This window comes from Elaeis guineensis, chromosome 8 (genome assembly GCF_000442705.2).
Source record: "Elaeis guineensis isolate ETL-2024a chromosome 8, EG11, whole genome shotgun sequence".
NCBI classification, from domain to species: Eukaryota; Viridiplantae; Streptophyta; class Magnoliopsida; order Arecales; family Arecaceae; genus Elaeis; species Elaeis guineensis.
The window spans coordinates 573,085-590,287 of record NC_026000.2 but is presented as its reverse complement, the minus strand read 5'-3'; the positions used below and the strand labels follow the sequence as shown (position 1 = coordinate 590,287).

At 40.1% G+C, this 17,203-nt stretch overlaps 1 protein-coding gene across 3 annotated transcripts; it reads left to right on the top strand.

Moving 5' to 3' along the window:
- Window positions 1–461: 461 nt before the first annotated feature.
- Window positions 462–10,314, top strand: LOC105050889 (auxin response factor 19). Of its 3 annotated transcripts, XM_010931103.4 has the most exons (14): window positions 462–983; window positions 1,078–1,190; window positions 2,984–3,082; window positions 3,180–3,236; window positions 3,479–3,634; window positions 3,732–3,816; window positions 4,157–4,247; window positions 4,881–5,045; window positions 5,186–5,308; window positions 5,594–5,669; window positions 5,784–5,922; window positions 6,354–8,182; window positions 8,992–9,182; window positions 9,789–10,314. In XM_010931103.4, the coding sequence occupies exons 1-14, from the start codon at window positions 938–940 to the stop codon at window positions 9,985–9,987; spliced, it is 3,369 nt and encodes a 1,122-aa protein (XP_010929405.1). In that variant the 5' UTR covers window positions 462–937; the 3' UTR covers window positions 9,988–10,314. The 3 variants fall into 3 exon arrangements, with proteins under 3 accessions (XP_010929405.1, XP_010929406.1, XP_073098801.1); XM_010931104.4 differs by lacking the exon at window positions 4,881–5,045 and having other exon boundaries at window positions 463–983; XM_073242700.1 differs by lacking the exons at window positions 4,881–5,045; window positions 5,186–5,308 and having other exon boundaries at window positions 463–983.
- Window positions 10,315–17,203: the final 6,889 nt, after the last annotated feature.

Here is a 17,203-nt window from a genome sequence, read left to right as displayed (position 1 = left end):
TGTATTCCATTTCTCTACCCTACTCCTCCCCAAACTAAACTAACGGCAGTTATTATTCATCCAATTTTATCTTACTCAGGTCTATTTAAAATACGTAACCTACTCTCTTGTTTTATCAACTTGTTGTAATATAATCGATAATTACAGAAAAAATGAGGAGATATTTTGTTTCAGTTCCCGCGGATATCTGAAATTGAAAATATTATTTCTATAAAATTAGATGGTGAAAATAACGCGTCGTCATGATTAAAAAAAAAAAAAAAAGACCGCCCGTCATGCATACTTGGGGGGTTGGTTTGGTTTACCATTCTGCCACGGGAGGGAGGGTGTTGGTTTAATTGAAAGGTTGCCCCTGCCAGACAAGGGTTAAAATGGAAATGTAAAAGAATAATGGACCGGGTTTAGCTGCTCACCGGTCGTGGAAAAAAAAATACAGAGAGGGAGAAAGTGGCCTCTGGTCCGACGCCAACACGCTTGTATTGCCTTGCTGTTCCTTTCTTTTCCCACTCTCTCTCTCTCGTTCTATCGTTCTCTTCTTATTAATCTCCCCCACCCTCCCTCTCCTATTTCTCAGTCTTCTCTTCCTCCTCCGGTCCCTCTCTTGTCGGACGAAGAACCCCTTCGCCGTTCGACTCCCCTACCGGGGTTCCCCCGCCCTCCCCCGGGATCCCCGCTTCTGGCCGGCGGGCCCCCGCGCACGCCCTCAGGAAACTGGGACATCCGGCCCCGAGCCCGACAAAGCTGGCATCCCGACCCCCCCTCTGACCTGTGCCTCCGTCCCCTCTTCTGCCGCCGTTCTCGCCGGCCAAGGAGCTGCCACTCGATTCCATCTGCTCCTTTCGGTGCCCGAGCCTCCGCCGGCTGAGGAGGCCATGCAGCGGTCATCTGCGGTGGCCGGGGGGTGAGAGGCCGTTGCAGAGCCGCCTGAGTCCGGACGATGAAGGGGCCTGTGAACGCCGCCGCCGCGGCGAATCCGAGCGAAGGTAAGTGAGCTCGTACTTTTTTTCCTCGGGGCGAAGGGGTCAGGATGATGGTGGTCGAATCTGGCGGTGACTTCACGTGCGACGGCGGGTGCAGGGGAGAGGAAGACAATAAACCCGGAGCTATGGTACGCGTGCGCGGGGCCGCTGGTGACGCTGCCACCGGTGGGAAGTCTCGTCGTCTACTTCCCCCAAGGCCACAGCGAGCAGGTATACCATTCTGTACCGGCCGGCCCTTGCTTTCGTGCGCCATGTCTCTCTGTTACTCTGCTGTTTTTGTGGTTGCTAACGTGCGCCAAGTCCTCGGAAATTTTCAGAACCTTCTTGCTTCAATTAATTTTTAAATGGCTGCAGACTTTTATGACACACTTGTTGGACGTTCTCCTCTCTCATGTTGTTTGCTCCTCTTTGTTTCTTCCGATATAAAATGCGTGCTGTTTTCTTTCTTTCCTTCTTTCTGGAATCATATGCTTTCCTCCAGGTTTCTTGGGATATCTCCAATGTTGTTTTTCAAATCCCTATTCTGCATCGCTCTTGTGTTCCAAAGGGCGAGATTCGGTGGGTATTTCAGTAGAATCTGAAATAAACCAAACCGAGTATCTTTAATGTTAGTGTGCACGAGAATTATGAGCTAAAAAGAGATTTGAGCTGCATCTACGACTAACATGCAGTTGTAGTTGGCATTTTATTGTTTTAAGTCCTTTGATTTTCCGATTGAAACCATTTCAATCCTTTGTTGGATGTTCATGTTTGCCCTCCTAATGAAGCTCCTCTCCCTTTCGGTAGATCCGCTAGGCTTTTAAAAAAGAATTTTCTCGACGCCCATTTCATCTCATCGTGCTTTTTATTACCTTCCTTTTTTCCTCTCTTGGCTTACTGTATGCTTGTCTCCTGTGCATGACATGGGTAGAGTTGATGGGTTGTTGCGCATCCTTCCATCTTCCAACTGAATAAAATGGGAACTATCTTACATTGGATAATAATTTGATGACGGGTAATTACTGAAATTGAACAAGATTAGTAAGTCTTTTTAACTTTATATGGTTGGTGAAGCCAGTCACTGATGCTTGGTTATATGCTAAAATAGGATGGATAATTTTCCCAGCCCATGTTTTTGGGTGTTGGATCTGCCATACATGCATGCATCTGAAAGTACGGCAACATGATTTTTTTGTAATTAATTTTGGAAGGCCTTCTGCTCGAATAATCATGTACGCGATCGAATATTTCCATTTATTTTCAGTTTCGGCATTTATAATTAGTTTTGTTTCTCTCCTCTAGACTTTACTTTGTACCCCACCATAATTGTAAACCTAGATAAAATATGAATTTGGACATAAGCAGAAATGCAAGGAGACAAGACTTCTCCTCATTCTGGATTTCATTTGATACAATCTGTTTTTCAGTTATGGAAAAATCATGTCATTCTGCTTCTCTGTTTACTTTTTCCATTTTTGGGCTTGTGACATGTACTAAACTCCTTGTGGCAAATCGGATCAATATATTTAGGACCAAAGCTCTTCTGATTATGGTCGCCTTTTTGTCAAACAATAGATTGTGGCTTGTGGAGAATTTGAAGTTGTCTATTTATAGTTATATTAGTGCAAAATAATGTGTTATCAAATTAGGATGGATTTGGAGATGTCAAATGCTTTGAAAGCTACTGAGGAAATGGAGACTCCAATCAAGAATTTTAACATTCAAAGTCTGACTTATGGTAATTCATAGCTGTGTGGATTGTTAAATTTGATTACTGTTTTTCAAGCATTTGGCTGTGTTTTAAGCTTTTGTTCAATCTAAGTCTATGGAAAAGACTCGATGATATATGTTGTTTACTACAACTCTGTGACATGTCGTTTGAACCTCACAGCAAACTGGATGACATTCTTTACCAAACTTATGATCGTCATTTTTCCTTGACAATTTATTAGTAACAAAATGTGCTAATAAAACTTTAATCATAGAATATATTGCGTAGACTGACAATGTGTTTGCATTTGCAGGTTGCGGCTTCTATGCAGAAGGATATTGATGCTCACATTCCAAGCTATCCAAATCTTCCATCAAAATTAATATGCCTTCTTCACAATGTTACTCTGCATGTATGCTACTGTTTTGCTATATTTCTTTTCATTGAGATGTATAACATCTTCAATTCAGCCCTGACACAATCATCTTCATATTTATGCAAATCTCTAGGCGGATCCAGAGACGGATGAAGTATATGCTCAGATGACACTCCAGCCGGTCAACACAGTAAGTCCGCCAAACCTCCCCCCCAACATGTTGTTGCTTTAGTCATGCTTTTGAGGGTTGAAAGACATGCAATTGTCTACCAAGCATTTGCCTCAGAAGGAAAGGCGAAGGAGGTGCAGCTACTGAGCTAGCATTTCAACTGGGAGGTGCTCTGCACCTAAACTGCCTGACATCCTGGATTGCGTTGTGTTCCTATCAACATTGTTGCTTCTTGAGTCAAGTTTTCTCTTTTTTTTTGCCAGTATGACAAGGAGGCATTACAGGCATCAGAGCTTGCATTAAAACAGACTAGGCCACAGACAGACTTCTTCTGTAAAACACTGACTGCAAGTGATACAAGCACTCATGGAGGTTTCTCTGTGCCCCGTCGTGCTGCAGAGAAGATCTTTCCTCCTCTTGTAAGTTATTTTATAGACATATAATATCTAAACTATATTAGCTTCATGTTGCCTTTTGGACTATCCATTTATCTGCATAATCTTTTTTGCACTGTAGGACTTTTCAATGCAACCACCTGCCCAGGAATTGCAGGCACGGGACTTGCATGATAATGTATGGACCTTCCGTCATATTTATCGAGGTAAGTTATTAAGGCTCAAGCAAAGCTCAGCTTAGAGACTGCAAAATTCACGGTCAATGTACAACAACCATTCTCATAAGGTTTATGTCTAAATAATCTGATCCACATTAAATATTATTATTTGTAAGGTAAGCATATATCAACTTATTTTTATACCTGACCCTGTCACTAGAAAATATTGCAGGTTTGTTTGTTTTAGTGGGATGCAATCTATATACTCAAATTTGATAGATTATAATTTGCTAACTTGACTCACTTATGCTTTAGTTTTGTGCATAGACAGCTTTCTACATTACAACTTTAAAGACAGATTTAAAATCTTCTATCTGTGTGACATCAGGTCAGCCTAAAAGACACTTACTGACAACTGGTTGGAGCCTATTTGTGAGTGGAAAGAGGCTCTTTGCTGGTGACTCTGTTTTATTTATTAGGTAATATCACCATATGCTATATATTGCATAAATAAAATTGATCTATTTGTTTGTAAAGGTTTATTTCGATTTATGCGGTCAAGTTGGTGTACTTTGTAGTTCAAAAATGAAAGTTCATAGTTCTCTCTCTCTCTCTGTCCCCCCCAACTGCGCGGCCCCACTCCCCCCTCCCCCTCTCTCCCTGCTCCTTTTCTTTACTTTATACGTATAATTTAACATAGTTCTCCTTCCCCTGCCTGTTCATATTATCTTTTTTTTCTTTTTGGATACCACATATATTATACCAACTTGAATAACTTCGAGAATGCTGGATGGTTATGATTATAATGTGCATGTTGTAAGAGCTGGGTATTCCAATAGACATGGATTATGGATGTTGGTAACCTCTTTTTATCCAAAACAAAAATTCATTGCTGTTTCTTTCTTTACACTCATATATTAACTTAATTCCTGTTTCCACTTCTCGTTCTGTTTATCCCCTTCTTTTGGATATCATGTATATTATGCCAATCATGAATAATGTGGACAAAGCTGGATAGTTGGCTGTGTATATTGTACGGGCAGTTTATTCCAGTAGAAATAGATTGTGGACAGAGAAGTTGTATAACTTTCCTCCTCTCTATCTGCATTCAGGGATGAAAAACAACAGCTTCTTTTGGGCATTAGACACGCTAACAGGCAACCTACTAACATTTCATCATCAGTCCTGTCAAGTGACAGCATGCATATTGGGATTCTTGCTGCAGCAGCTCATGCCGCTGCAAACAACAGCCCCTTTACTGTATTTTACAACCCAAGGTTTATGACTTCCATTTCTTTTGCCATTTAGTAATTGTGGTATATCTTTGATGGTAGGAGCAAATAGACAAGCGTTTATCGTTATGTAAGTTGCATTACTTCTATATGTATTGATATCTTAAAGTGGCCTGTTTCTACAGGGCTAGTCCTTCAGAATTTGTCATTCCTTTTGCCAAGTACCAGAAGGCAGTGTATAGTAACCAAATATCCCTAGGCATGCGCTTTCGAATGATGTTTGAAACTGAAGATTCAGGAACGAGAAGGTTAGCTCTCACTGGTTTCTACTGATACCAGATTATTTAAATAGTCATGACTGCAAGAGAGTCAAAAATAGCCCATCTGAAGTCAGTGTGAGTTTATTGACTACTAGGTTTAGCCTCTAACTAAAACATCATCTTTTTCTGGTTTCCTAGCAAACCAAACTTGGATGCTACAAAATAAAAAACTGAGTATTGCATTTAGCTTGACCTTGATACATTACCCACAGACCTCTTAGGTCTTTGGTCCAGTTGAAAAATGCTGGAAAATGCTTTCTCCTATATCTGCAGGTACATGGGTACAATCACTGGCATTGGCGATTTAGATCCCATGAGGTGGAAGAACTCACCATGGCGGAATTTGCAGGTAATGTCTTGCATAATTAGACTTTCCAGGTACTATGGTTTGTATTTTACTAATCTTGTACTAACCATTTCTTTAATGTGTTGCCACTTAATGCAGTTTTATGTTCCTTAACAGGTTGGGTGGGACGAATCTGCAGCTGGTGAGAGGCGTACTAGGGTCTCTATCTGGGAAATTGAGCCTGTGGCAGCTCCTTTCTTCATTTGCCCTGCACCATTTTTCAGACCAAAACGTCCTAAGCAACCAGGAATGCCAGGTACATGTTGAATGATCATATGTGTTGATGGCAAGTCTTTGTGGTACTGAATTTAGATCATGGCAGAGACATTTGATCAGGCATTCTCAAGCTTCTTTCTTTATCGAGTTGAAAACAAACTTCATAGCAGCCACGTTAACCAACAGTCGGCTTAAACTGCAACTAGGTTTTATGGCATCAGATTAAAATTTAAAAAGGAAAGAGAACCATGGCATAAGAAAACTCAAATTTCATGGCTCTTTTGCTTGCTTGTAAAGAGAAGTAGCCATGGCTGAGATGCAGAGCCCATGGTTCTAGCTTCTGAATGGGACTGCATGACAATTATCTGCAAGTCCTGATCATTGAAGTAGGGCCTTTGAGTTGTAAATGAATTTTTTAGCAGTTTGTACTGTGAAATAACTAGATTTGTGACTAGATGATCACTTGTGCAGATGATGAGTCATCAGAAATGGAAAATATCTTTAAGAGGGCAATGCCGTGGCTTGATGAAGAGATCTGCATAAAGGACTCTCAAACTCAGAACACTGTAATGCCTGGTCTGAGCTTAGTTCAGTGGATAAGCATGCAGCAGAATCCCTCACTTGCAAACCCAACCATGCAGACTGATTACTTGCGGTCCTTAACTGGACCTTCTATGCAAAACCTTGGAGCAACTGATCTCTCAAGACAGTTAAGCATGCAGGCCCAGTTCTTGCAGCAGAACAACACACAGTTCAATTCTCGGCTGCCTCAGCAAAACCAACAACTTGATCAACTTTCTAAGGTGTCTGTCCCACTGAACCAATTAGGCATTGTTACTAGACCACCACAACAAATGCAAGATGTGCAGAGGCAGCAACTAGTTAACCAATCATTACCTGTGAACCAAACTCCGACCAGTCTCATACAATCTCAAATACTGGTCCAGGCTCAAGTCCAGCAGCAACAGTCTGTGATCCAGAGCCATCAGCCATTACAGACAAATCTGCAACAAAACCAGCCACAACATCAGCAATTACTCCTGCAGCAGCAGCAGCTGCTGCAGGAACAGCTGTCACATCAGCAGCAAAACCCGCTGCAGCAACAGCTTCAGCAGCAGCAAAATAGGACGTCTGTTCAGCTCCCTAACCATATAAATAAACGACTACAGTTAACAGATCATCAGATTCAGTTGCAGCTGTTACAGAAACTCCAGCAGCAGCAGCCACTGTCACAGCCCACCGTGCAACATCTTCAACTGCCACAAATCCAAGAGCAACAGAAACCACTTTTGAAACTGCCACATCAATTATCAAACTCTCATTCGCTCATGCAGCAAAACATGATCCCCCAACAATGTGCAAAAGCTACTTCCCAAGCGGTGTGGCTGCCACAATCCTTGCTGCAACAGTCCCAGCAAAAGCTTCAGCAGCAGCAAGTTGTACCGTCTGAGCTGAATGGGGCAGTCCTTCCTCCAACACCAAAGACCGGTGTCCTCTCAACAACTGGCACCTCTTTGTTGGCAGCTGGAGGAGCACAATCAGGGCTCACAGAAGATGTCCCATCTTGCTCCACTTCACCTTCCATGAATAATGGTGCTGTTCTTCCTCTGCCGATGTTAAATGGGACTCACCACCTCAGCACAATTACAACAGATAAGACATCTCAGTCAGCTGTGACAATTTTGAGTCATAACTCCTTTGAAGCTGTAGCAGCAAGCCCCAACATAGCTAAGGAGTTGCCCAAATCAGTACACAATGTGAAGGCTTCAACTCCAATTTCCAAGGTGCAAACTCAGGGAGTCATTGCCCCTCAAATGTATACAAGCAATGCTGCACAGATGGATTATTTGGACACAACCTCTTCGGCAACTTCGGTATGTCTTTCTCAGACTGATGGGCCTTTACCACAGAGCTTCCTGCTTTCTTCTTTCAATCAGCCATCCATGCTCCGAGATGCACCTCCAAGTAGTGAGGTCCAGGGCACAGATCCAAGAAATAATGTCCTTTTCGGAGTTAACATTGATTGCCCACTAGGTATACCGCTAACTACTGATGCCTTGCTGGCAAATAGCATTGATTCAGGAAAGTACCAGAATCATGTCTCAGGAAATGTGATTGCTAATCACAGCACTTCAAAAGATGCTCAACAGGAGTTATCATCATCTCTGGTCTCACACTCATTTGGAGTTCCAGACATGGCATTCAATTCTATTGATTCGACGATTAATGAGAGCAGCTTCCTGCACAGAAGTTCTTGGGTACCTGCACCATCCCTTCAGCGAATGAGGACATACACCAAGGTTTGTGGTTTCAAATATACAATGTTTAGAAATTTAATTCTTAAAACATCTCCATGTCAGATCACAAGTTAATTGTCTTAGCTTCAGAACTTTGGATCCATAAAGCAGATCTTGGACAACAAGTTTAACACATGGTATGGATATTTAAAACTTTCATGTTCTTAATTCGATCAAACTCAAAACATAAATTAATTAATGGTCAGTCTTACTTTATGGCATGCATAATATGGATGTAGGAGACAAAAATCGTGGGCTTATTGTTCATGCAGCTTGTAACATGTGTTAAAAACTGGGTGGTGGATTTATATGCTTTAAATGCAATGCATTCAGAAACATATTTAGAATTCAAAGTTGGCCTCTACATTGACACCAAAAATATTCGTCCAAATGAGGAAAAATTTACTCAAAATGGTGTTTGAAATGTGGAAAATCAAGATTCTAAATGAAGTGGCAGCATTTCTGAGAAGAAACAAATGTTGAAAAACTAGAGGAAAATATGCAAGCAGATGGTTTCTGATATAATTATTATCATTAATTCGATGATAACATTGTAAATAAACAGGGATGATCTTGCCTTCACATCCAAACACATTGGCTGATTCACTAGGCAGGCCTTCAAACCGTAGTCATTTAAAATGTAGTGTATGATTCACCGGGCAGGCCCGCGTTGTTGGGATTATATGTCAAACACACTCACCTATGCTTATTTCTATTTTGGTGCTGAAATTTTCTGCGTTGCCTTTGAACAGTTGTTTCATTTATTCATTTTCTTTTTTCAACCAAGCCTGACAGAGAACATGTGTATGTAGGTCTACAAGCGTGGAGCTGTAGGCAGATCAATAGATATTACTCGTTATTCAGGCTACGACGAGTTGAAACATGATCTCGCTCGAATGTTCAGTATAGAGGGACAACTTGAGGATCGGCAAAGAATTGGCTGGAAGCTAGTTTATGTGGATCACGAGAATGATGTTTTACTTGTGGGAGATGATCCATGGGAGTAAGTTTATCATTTTTAGCTTGTTAAAATCCTTTTTTCTTATTTACTTTGTTAAACTAATGCCAATGCACTCTAGGTTTTCTTAAGCAGTGAACCATGGGAACCTAGTACTACCGGTAGTCTTGAACATTGAACAAAAACAAACGATATTCAAAACTGTAGTCAATTAAAATGTATTGCATGATTGGGTACCACTGATTGTTGCTTGGAAGGATGAGGAAAAGATATTGTGTTGAAATAATGCCAGGCAACGTCAAAAAATTAAAGTGGTTCACTCGTTTAATCATTCGATCATCCATGGGAAGAATGTAGTGGCCAACATCAAATTCAAATTCATGTAAGGCTAGAAAGGGGTCTATCGCATGGTGAATAGGCTAAGAAGAGGTTTTTGTGGAGAAATAAAATTGCAAACAATGGACAAAAGCAATGCAATTTTAAAGAAAAAATATTTAAATTATGCAAATTAGTGTTCCAGTTTGCTAATTTAGTCACCTCCATTTGTGACTGTCTAATGGGGCAAATTAGAAATAAACTTTTTCTTTAAAAAGGAAAAAAACAGTTGTGAACTTTAAGCCAAATCCAATGATGCTTGCTTTTTATGCGCAGGGAGTTTGTGAATTGTGTACGCTGCATTAAAATCTTATCCCCACAAGAAGTCCAACAGATGAGGTTAGAAGGTGATCTGGAGAACAACATCCTTCCAAATCAGGCCTGCAGCAGTTCAGATGGTGGAAATAAATGGAGGGGTCAGTGTGAACAGAACTCATGCAACCCTTCTGCTGGATCATACGACCGTCTGGAATGATTATATGTGATGGTCTTGCAATAAATTGTACTTGGGCCCTTACTGGCCGGAGAGAGGCCTTTCTGCCTCCCAGCCTTGTGATCATTTATTGGTTCTGAAAGACGATGCGAGGCCAAGTGTTGACCTCCAGAAAGACTTGACTTAACTGATCATGCAAGCGGCCTAAAGGCAAGGGCAACTGCAGAAGGATACATGAGCAAGAGAGGGTGCGATAATTAGTAATCCAGAGTGCCCATTATGCTTGTTAGTGTGGGCTGGCTTGGAAAATTGCAACCCTTTAATGTTGTAGATCTTTTTATTTAGTTCATTTCTGGTTGACTTTCCTGATGGCCAACGCTTCGAGATAGATTTTTTTTTTAATGTTCATACGTGTAGTTTCTCGCTAAACTGGATGTACTGATCTGGTGATTTTGAGGTACGAGGACTGAATGAGTTTACGAATTCAACTAGCAAGTAACGCGTGCCATGTAGCGAATCAAAAAAGTTCAATAAAAAAAAATGATGATAATATAAAATAATTAATAAATTTTAATTTAAATTATATATCTTTTATTCAAAAATTTATTATGATTTTATTTCTTCTTTCTTTAAATATATTGTTATTCAATATAAAATTATATAATATATTTTAGTAAAATTAGTCAATAAAATAATTTATCGATTATTTTTTGGAGATATCAAAGCAATGTGAAAATATCTGATAAATACATATGAACAGTCCAAAAGGAGGAATAAATTTAAGTTAAAATTTTATCATTTAATAGAAAAAAAATATTATATAGTTATTTAAGAGAAAGTCTGAATATCTTCAATAATTTTTACATCACAAAAAAAATTAATATATTTCTCACAATATCTACATTCAAAAGGTTGGAAAAAAGATAAATTTTATGTTGAATTTTCTTCCATCGATGACTCAACATCCATACAAAATATTTTCTTATATCTGTTAACCTCCTCTTGCAATGCGTTGTAATCATTTTTCAAATCTTTATATTTATCAGCGGTCAAATTATAAGTTTATTTCAAGGTTTTATATCTGGCATCAAGATCATCATAAGCTATATTGATTCTTCGATATTGATATTTGTAGTATTTTTTGTCTTCATAATTATAATCATCGACTTCAAATTCAAAAACACCTTTCAAAAATTTTATCGCTTTTTCCACCGCATCTTCTTCAGATTTAATACGCACCCTCTCTATCCATCTCCATATCATCGTATGCTCAAATAGATCATCCTCATATTCCTCACCTGTTTCAAGAGCAATCTAAATATAGATTTTGAAAAAATTATAATACTGCAATTTAAAACCATACTGCGGTGCCATAAGTCCTAATTTTGTTATGATTTCTTGCAATACAATAAATATGAAATCAGTATTAGAATAATATATTTACCTAATTTTATCAAAATAAAATTAAATGAATTATAAATAATAATAAAAAAGTATACATCATTAAATTCAATCAAATCCTATATATATATATATATATATATATATATATATATATATATATATATATATATATATATATATATATGTATGTATGTATGTATGTATGTATGTATGTATGTATGTGTGCATGTATGTATATGTATATATGAATATATATCCAAATGTTTAATACAAAACCAAATGAAACATTTAAAAAAAAACAAAGGAAAGGAACTGATTGTTATAACATATTATCTACAAAATTTATTATATAATATATTATCCAATAAAATATTTATTATATAAAATATTATATAAAAAAATTTATTATTTAATATTATTATATTTATTTATTATTTATTTATTATAAATATTTAAATTTTAAAAATAAATTGAAATGAAATCAGTTCCTGCATAATATTTTTGTAGGAGCCTTTGCATAATAAATGAACGTATAGAACATCTATGCACAACGACTGCATAGATATTCTATGCATCCATTAATTTAAATACCTATCCACCCTCTCTCTTTCTCTCTTCGGAACCTTCCACCGCTTCACCACCCCCTTATCCCTCCCCCGGCCACCCACCCCCAGCGGCCGTTCGCCTCCTAATCTCTTGTCCACTATCGTTTGTCCCCTCTTCGCCGCTTCTCCTCCTGCCCTCACCTTCGGTGCTTCTCCAGATCCCACCCCCTTTCTCTCTCCAGAAGCTTCCACTGCTCCAAACCCTACCCGCCCTCCCACCCCCCCTCCCCGGTGGCCACTCATATCCCGATCTCTCATCTGCCCTCGTTTGTCCCCTCTCCGTCACTCACCTTCATCGCTCCTCCTCCTGCCCTCCCCACCCCCTCCCTCTCTCTAGAAGCTTCTGCCGATCCAAACCCCAACTCCCACTCCCCAAACCCTCCTCCAGTGGCCACTCACATCCCGATCCCTCACCTGCCGTCATTCATCCCCTCTACACCGCTTCTCCTCCTACCCTCACCTCTGGCGCTCCTCCACAACTCTGGCACTCCTTTCCACCACCATTATCGGCTGGAGCCCCCTACTATGCACTGATTCCAATGATCAAGAACTCGTACCAAAGGCACTGAAGTCCACAATCGTGAATCCATCCCTCACTATGCCGTTGAGGAAGGCCGCCGTCTGCAAGTTGCACTGATGTTGGCTCGTCATTACCAGTACTATCTTTTCCCCTATTCCTTTTTCTCATCCGCCGATCCATCCCCCAAACCCTTTTCTTTTCTTCTTTCCTTTTCCCTCCCTTCTTCCTCTCCTAGCCCTCACCTCATCTTCCCCACGCCCGCAACCCCAACCTGATCCGTCCCCCCAAATCTTTTTTTTCCTATCTTTCGTTTTCCTTTGCTTCTTCCTCTCCTAGCCCTCACCTTGCCGATCCCTCGCTTCTTCCTCTCCCTTTTTTTATCCTTACTTTTCCTATCTCTATTCTCTGACAGGCTCCTCCGTCGCCACTCCTATTTCCAAAATCCCAATCATAGCCCTAACCGAAGCCTCGATGCTAACCCTAATCCTTCCAAAACTACATCCCCATCTAAATCCTAACCCTAATTTGGATCCTACGCATCCTCTCTTGCCATTTCTATCTACAAAACCTCAAATCTTAGTCCTAACCCAAAGCCCGATGCTGACCCCATCTCTCCCAACTGCCATCCCCATCTGAACCCTAACCCTAATTTGGGCCCTATTCATCCCAAACCTAACCCTCAGACGTCCCGATGCTCCCTTCGAAACCCTAACATCACTCGCAACCTAAACCCTAACCCATCACCATCACTACCCTCTTCGACCAAACCCTAATCCTTCCCCACACCGGTCATCAATCCACGGACCGCCACCCCGATTCTACTATCTTGGACCCTCGCCGCACGCCGCCCTCAACATCCTCCAGCATTCCCTCTCTGCCGACCAGACCCTAACCCAAACCCTAACTCAGGCACCCTGATACCGACGCCTATCGGGACCCAACGCTAACTGTAAGCTCGGAGCGAATTCTAAACCCTGATCCTTAGCCCACAGTGAACCCTATCTGAAAAATCTAGCTCAACCCAACCATCATCCCAAATCAACCTATCTAATGCCGACTATGAGCAGGAACAAATCCGACCCTATCGGAAAATGTAGCAAACCACCAATCTAACCCCAAGTCACCTGCTCCTGACCCTGATCAGGATCCTAACCTTGACCCTAAATATTCTAACCCCAATCCAATCAATTCAATAACCAACAAACCATCACCTAATAGCCCAATAGCCCAATAATCCAATAACTCATGATCCGATAGCCCCAACCCATGGGGAAAATCAGGTTTTTCGAATCGAATCCATTTCTCAAATTCACCCTATCTGCTCGGATCCATTCAGCCGGTTTGCCCGAACCCATGATCCCATCTAGGGGGGAAAAAGAGAGCGAGGGGGCTGAAGTCTATTGATCGTCCCAACCCCTGCCACCCTTTCTCTAGTGTCACCTTGGATGCCTAGTAAAGCACCATCCATGGTGATTTCTGAAAATTGGAGGCTATCGCAGGCAGCAACCTTTCCAATCTAGGATCAACAGTAATTTTTTCAACCACATTGATCATGATAATCCTTCACCCAGATGATGTGGCAGGGGAACAGGAAGGCTGCCAAATGATGCAGCAACCCCCCTTGCTTTGATGGTGAAAGAGAAATGAGACACCCTTTGCTATGAAAGAGAAAGACTACCGCAGCAACCCCCCATTGCTTTAATGGTATTTAAAAAAAAAAACAAACTTATCGAATCGTCCTTTTTTTCTCAAATGATGCAGTAAGAGGTTCGGATGGCTGCAGCACACCTATAGCAACCACCCCAATTAATCTGATAAAATTGTAGAATGTGAGGATATAGATCTATTGTACGTTAAAAAAAAACTTACTATTGAAAATCTTTTTCCACGCACAGCTGCCTCCTATCATCTGGAGGAGAGGATATATATAGATCCTCTCTGTCTTCCTCTGCTGATCAGTCCCCTCCATCATCTCTCTCTCTGACTCCTTGTAACTCTCCATCAAAATCACCATCAGCATGCCAAATTGATTTATTGTTCTTTCCAACTATCTATTATCCAGCAGTCTGGATCCACGATTCAGTGGAATCACCAGAAGATCCTATCTCCCTCTTAAATTGCTCTCTGTGGCCTAACAAGTGGATCCTGCCATCGTGTAAGTAGATTTCAAGTATGTGATTTAGATATAATTTTATTTTCTTTTAATATATCAGTCATTAATTGGATCAGACGGCATACCCTCCCCCCCAGGTGGCCAATGTTATTAATATGAATTTGTTGAAATCAGATAGCAAACAGGATCAGCAAGTTGCCTTTACCACCGGCACGTGAATTTGATTATTTTTTATCATTTTATTTTCGTTATGTGATATTTTAAATATTATCCTCATTCTCTGTTTTAGGCTCATTTATTATTTTATATTTTAAATATTATCATCAGACGGTAGGCAGAACAGGCAATTTGCCTCTGCCACCAATATGCGAATATGACTACTTTTTCTATTAATATTATCCTCATTCCCTGTTTTGGGCTCATTTATTATTTGACATTTTAAATATTATCTCCAAACAATAGCATCTGTTATTTTAAACGCAAAACAAAAGAACCGTTAGATGGTTGACACATGGCAGATAGATAAGACAATATGTAGAATAGTGGATGCGCGACACTCGTCACTTTAGGAAAGCACTGACTTTCTCTTTAATATATTATATAGATTGTTTTATATTTTATATATTATCATCAGACGGCAGATAGAACAGGCAATTTGCCTCTGCCACCAACATGCGAATATGACTATTATCCTCATTTCCTGTTTTAAGCTCATTTATTGTTGAATATTTTAAATATTATCTTCAAACAATAGCATCTGTCATTTTAAATGTAAAATAAAAAAATTATTAGATGGTTGATCGAATATTTTAAATATTATCTTCAAACAATAGCAACTGTCATTTTAAATATAAAATAAAAAAATTATTAGATGGTTGACTTATGATAGATGGGTAAAACAATACGTAGAATGTTGGATGCACGACAGTTATCGCTTTCGAAAAACACTGATTTTCCCCTTAATATATTGTATAGATGTACGTGTCATCCATTGGCGACGTTCCAGTCTTTCCGCACTTTCCAGAGTTTGTTCGATAAGAATGGAGAATCTGACGGTCCCCGTGGTTGTTGTTGGGAATATTATAGTGCTTTCTCACAACTTTGGACAATCGGACGCGTTGCAGGGACACCCACTAAACTTCAAAAAATTTAAAACCAACCTTTTAAGTTTTCAAATTTTCTAGAAGTGCCTCTCCCATTCATCTCTACGATGGAGTGAGGATATTTGACCATCATATTTGATACCATAAAACGGTGGTAGGATAAAAAATACTCTTACTATATATTTAATAGATTGGAGTCTCAAAGGATCTTTCATGCGAAATAGATTTTAAAGTGTAATTCTTCAAGCACCTTTAGTATATGGTCCATAGTTTACGGCATATAGATCTCAAAACACTTCAAATCCCTTCTTCATCCACTTGTATAGATCTTAAATAACACTTAACATATGACCCATAATTGAGGATCATACTGCACAAATCTCAAATCTCAAAGTACTTCAAATATCATTCATACATTTGCATAGATTTTAAAGCACTCTTAGTATTTGACTCATAATTAAGAATCACGTATTGCACCGGTCTCAAAGTACTATGAACCTCTTCATTTATCCACCTGCATAGTATCTCAAAGCACCTTTAGTAAATGACCCATGATTAAGGACCATGTACCCGATGGATCTCAAAGTATCAAAGTACTCTAAACCCCTTCACTTATTCCCCTACATAGATCTTGAAGCATCCTTGGTACGGAGCCTATAGTCAAAAATCACTTATAACACACATCCCAAAGCACTCCAAATCTTTATATTCATTTACCTATATAAATTTTAAAGCATCCTTAATATATAGCTCATAATTAAAATGTAAGAATAGACCAGTTCAAATCCCGGGGGCCTATTTGAGCCCGGAGCATTTCTAATGGGCCTAAACTTGGTTTTAAGCTCACCTGAAAATTGAGTTCGCTAATTAACAGGCCAACCTTGGGTTTACATGGACCTAACCCGCCCGCTTTTTTTTCAAAACCCCAGTCATATATGTGTGTAAAGACTAAGGATGTTTTAACAACCCCGTGGCCCGTTCAATCAAGCAAAGGAGGTGATGGCTAGGGTTATGGCCCCACCTCCTCCCTTGAACAACCGTGCAAGGCACTGGATAGCTGCTGAGCTCGCAGGGGAAGACAGGCAGCATACTCACTGCCGGTCCAGCAGCTGTGCCCTGGTAGCTGCATCTCTTATGATAATTGGGCCTCTAGTCTAGTTCAGACACACCTGTAATTGATATTCAACATTCTGAGCTAATAGATTTCCCCAGGTAAACTACTGCAGCTTAAACCGCAGGATTATGTCTATGGTGCTACAACTACAAACCAGCAGACGCAGAATCTGATCGCTAATTGGTTTACCTCGTCACCATTCTTCATGCTATAATTTAAACAGATGATTTAGACTTGATGTCCGCATACGTTCATCGCCGCATTGCAAAAGGTGGTTGTGGCGGAGCTGGTTTTTTAAAACACGCTACATGTTACATCAAACGCGCTGCGCCAACCGCCAATGTTGAACCAGAGCTTTCTCGACTGCTGGAGCTATTCGTCATTAGATACAATCAAGCA

What these genes read in the sequence shown, in the direction of transcription:
- LOC105050889 (XM_010931103.4), top strand. Translation starts at nt 938, where the DNA reads ATGAAGGGGCCTGTGAACGCCGCCGCCGCGGCGAATCCGAGCGAAG. An exon ending in AGAAGATCTTTCCTCCTCTT is followed by an intron (nt 3,635 to 3,731) that starts GTAAGTTATTTT and finishes TTTGCACTGTAG; the next exon opens with GACTTTTCAATGCAACCACC. An exon ending in GACTCTGTTTTATTTATTAG is followed by an intron (nt 4,248 to 4,880) that starts GTAATATCACCA and finishes ATCTGCATTCAG; the next exon opens with GGATGAAAAACAACAGCTTC.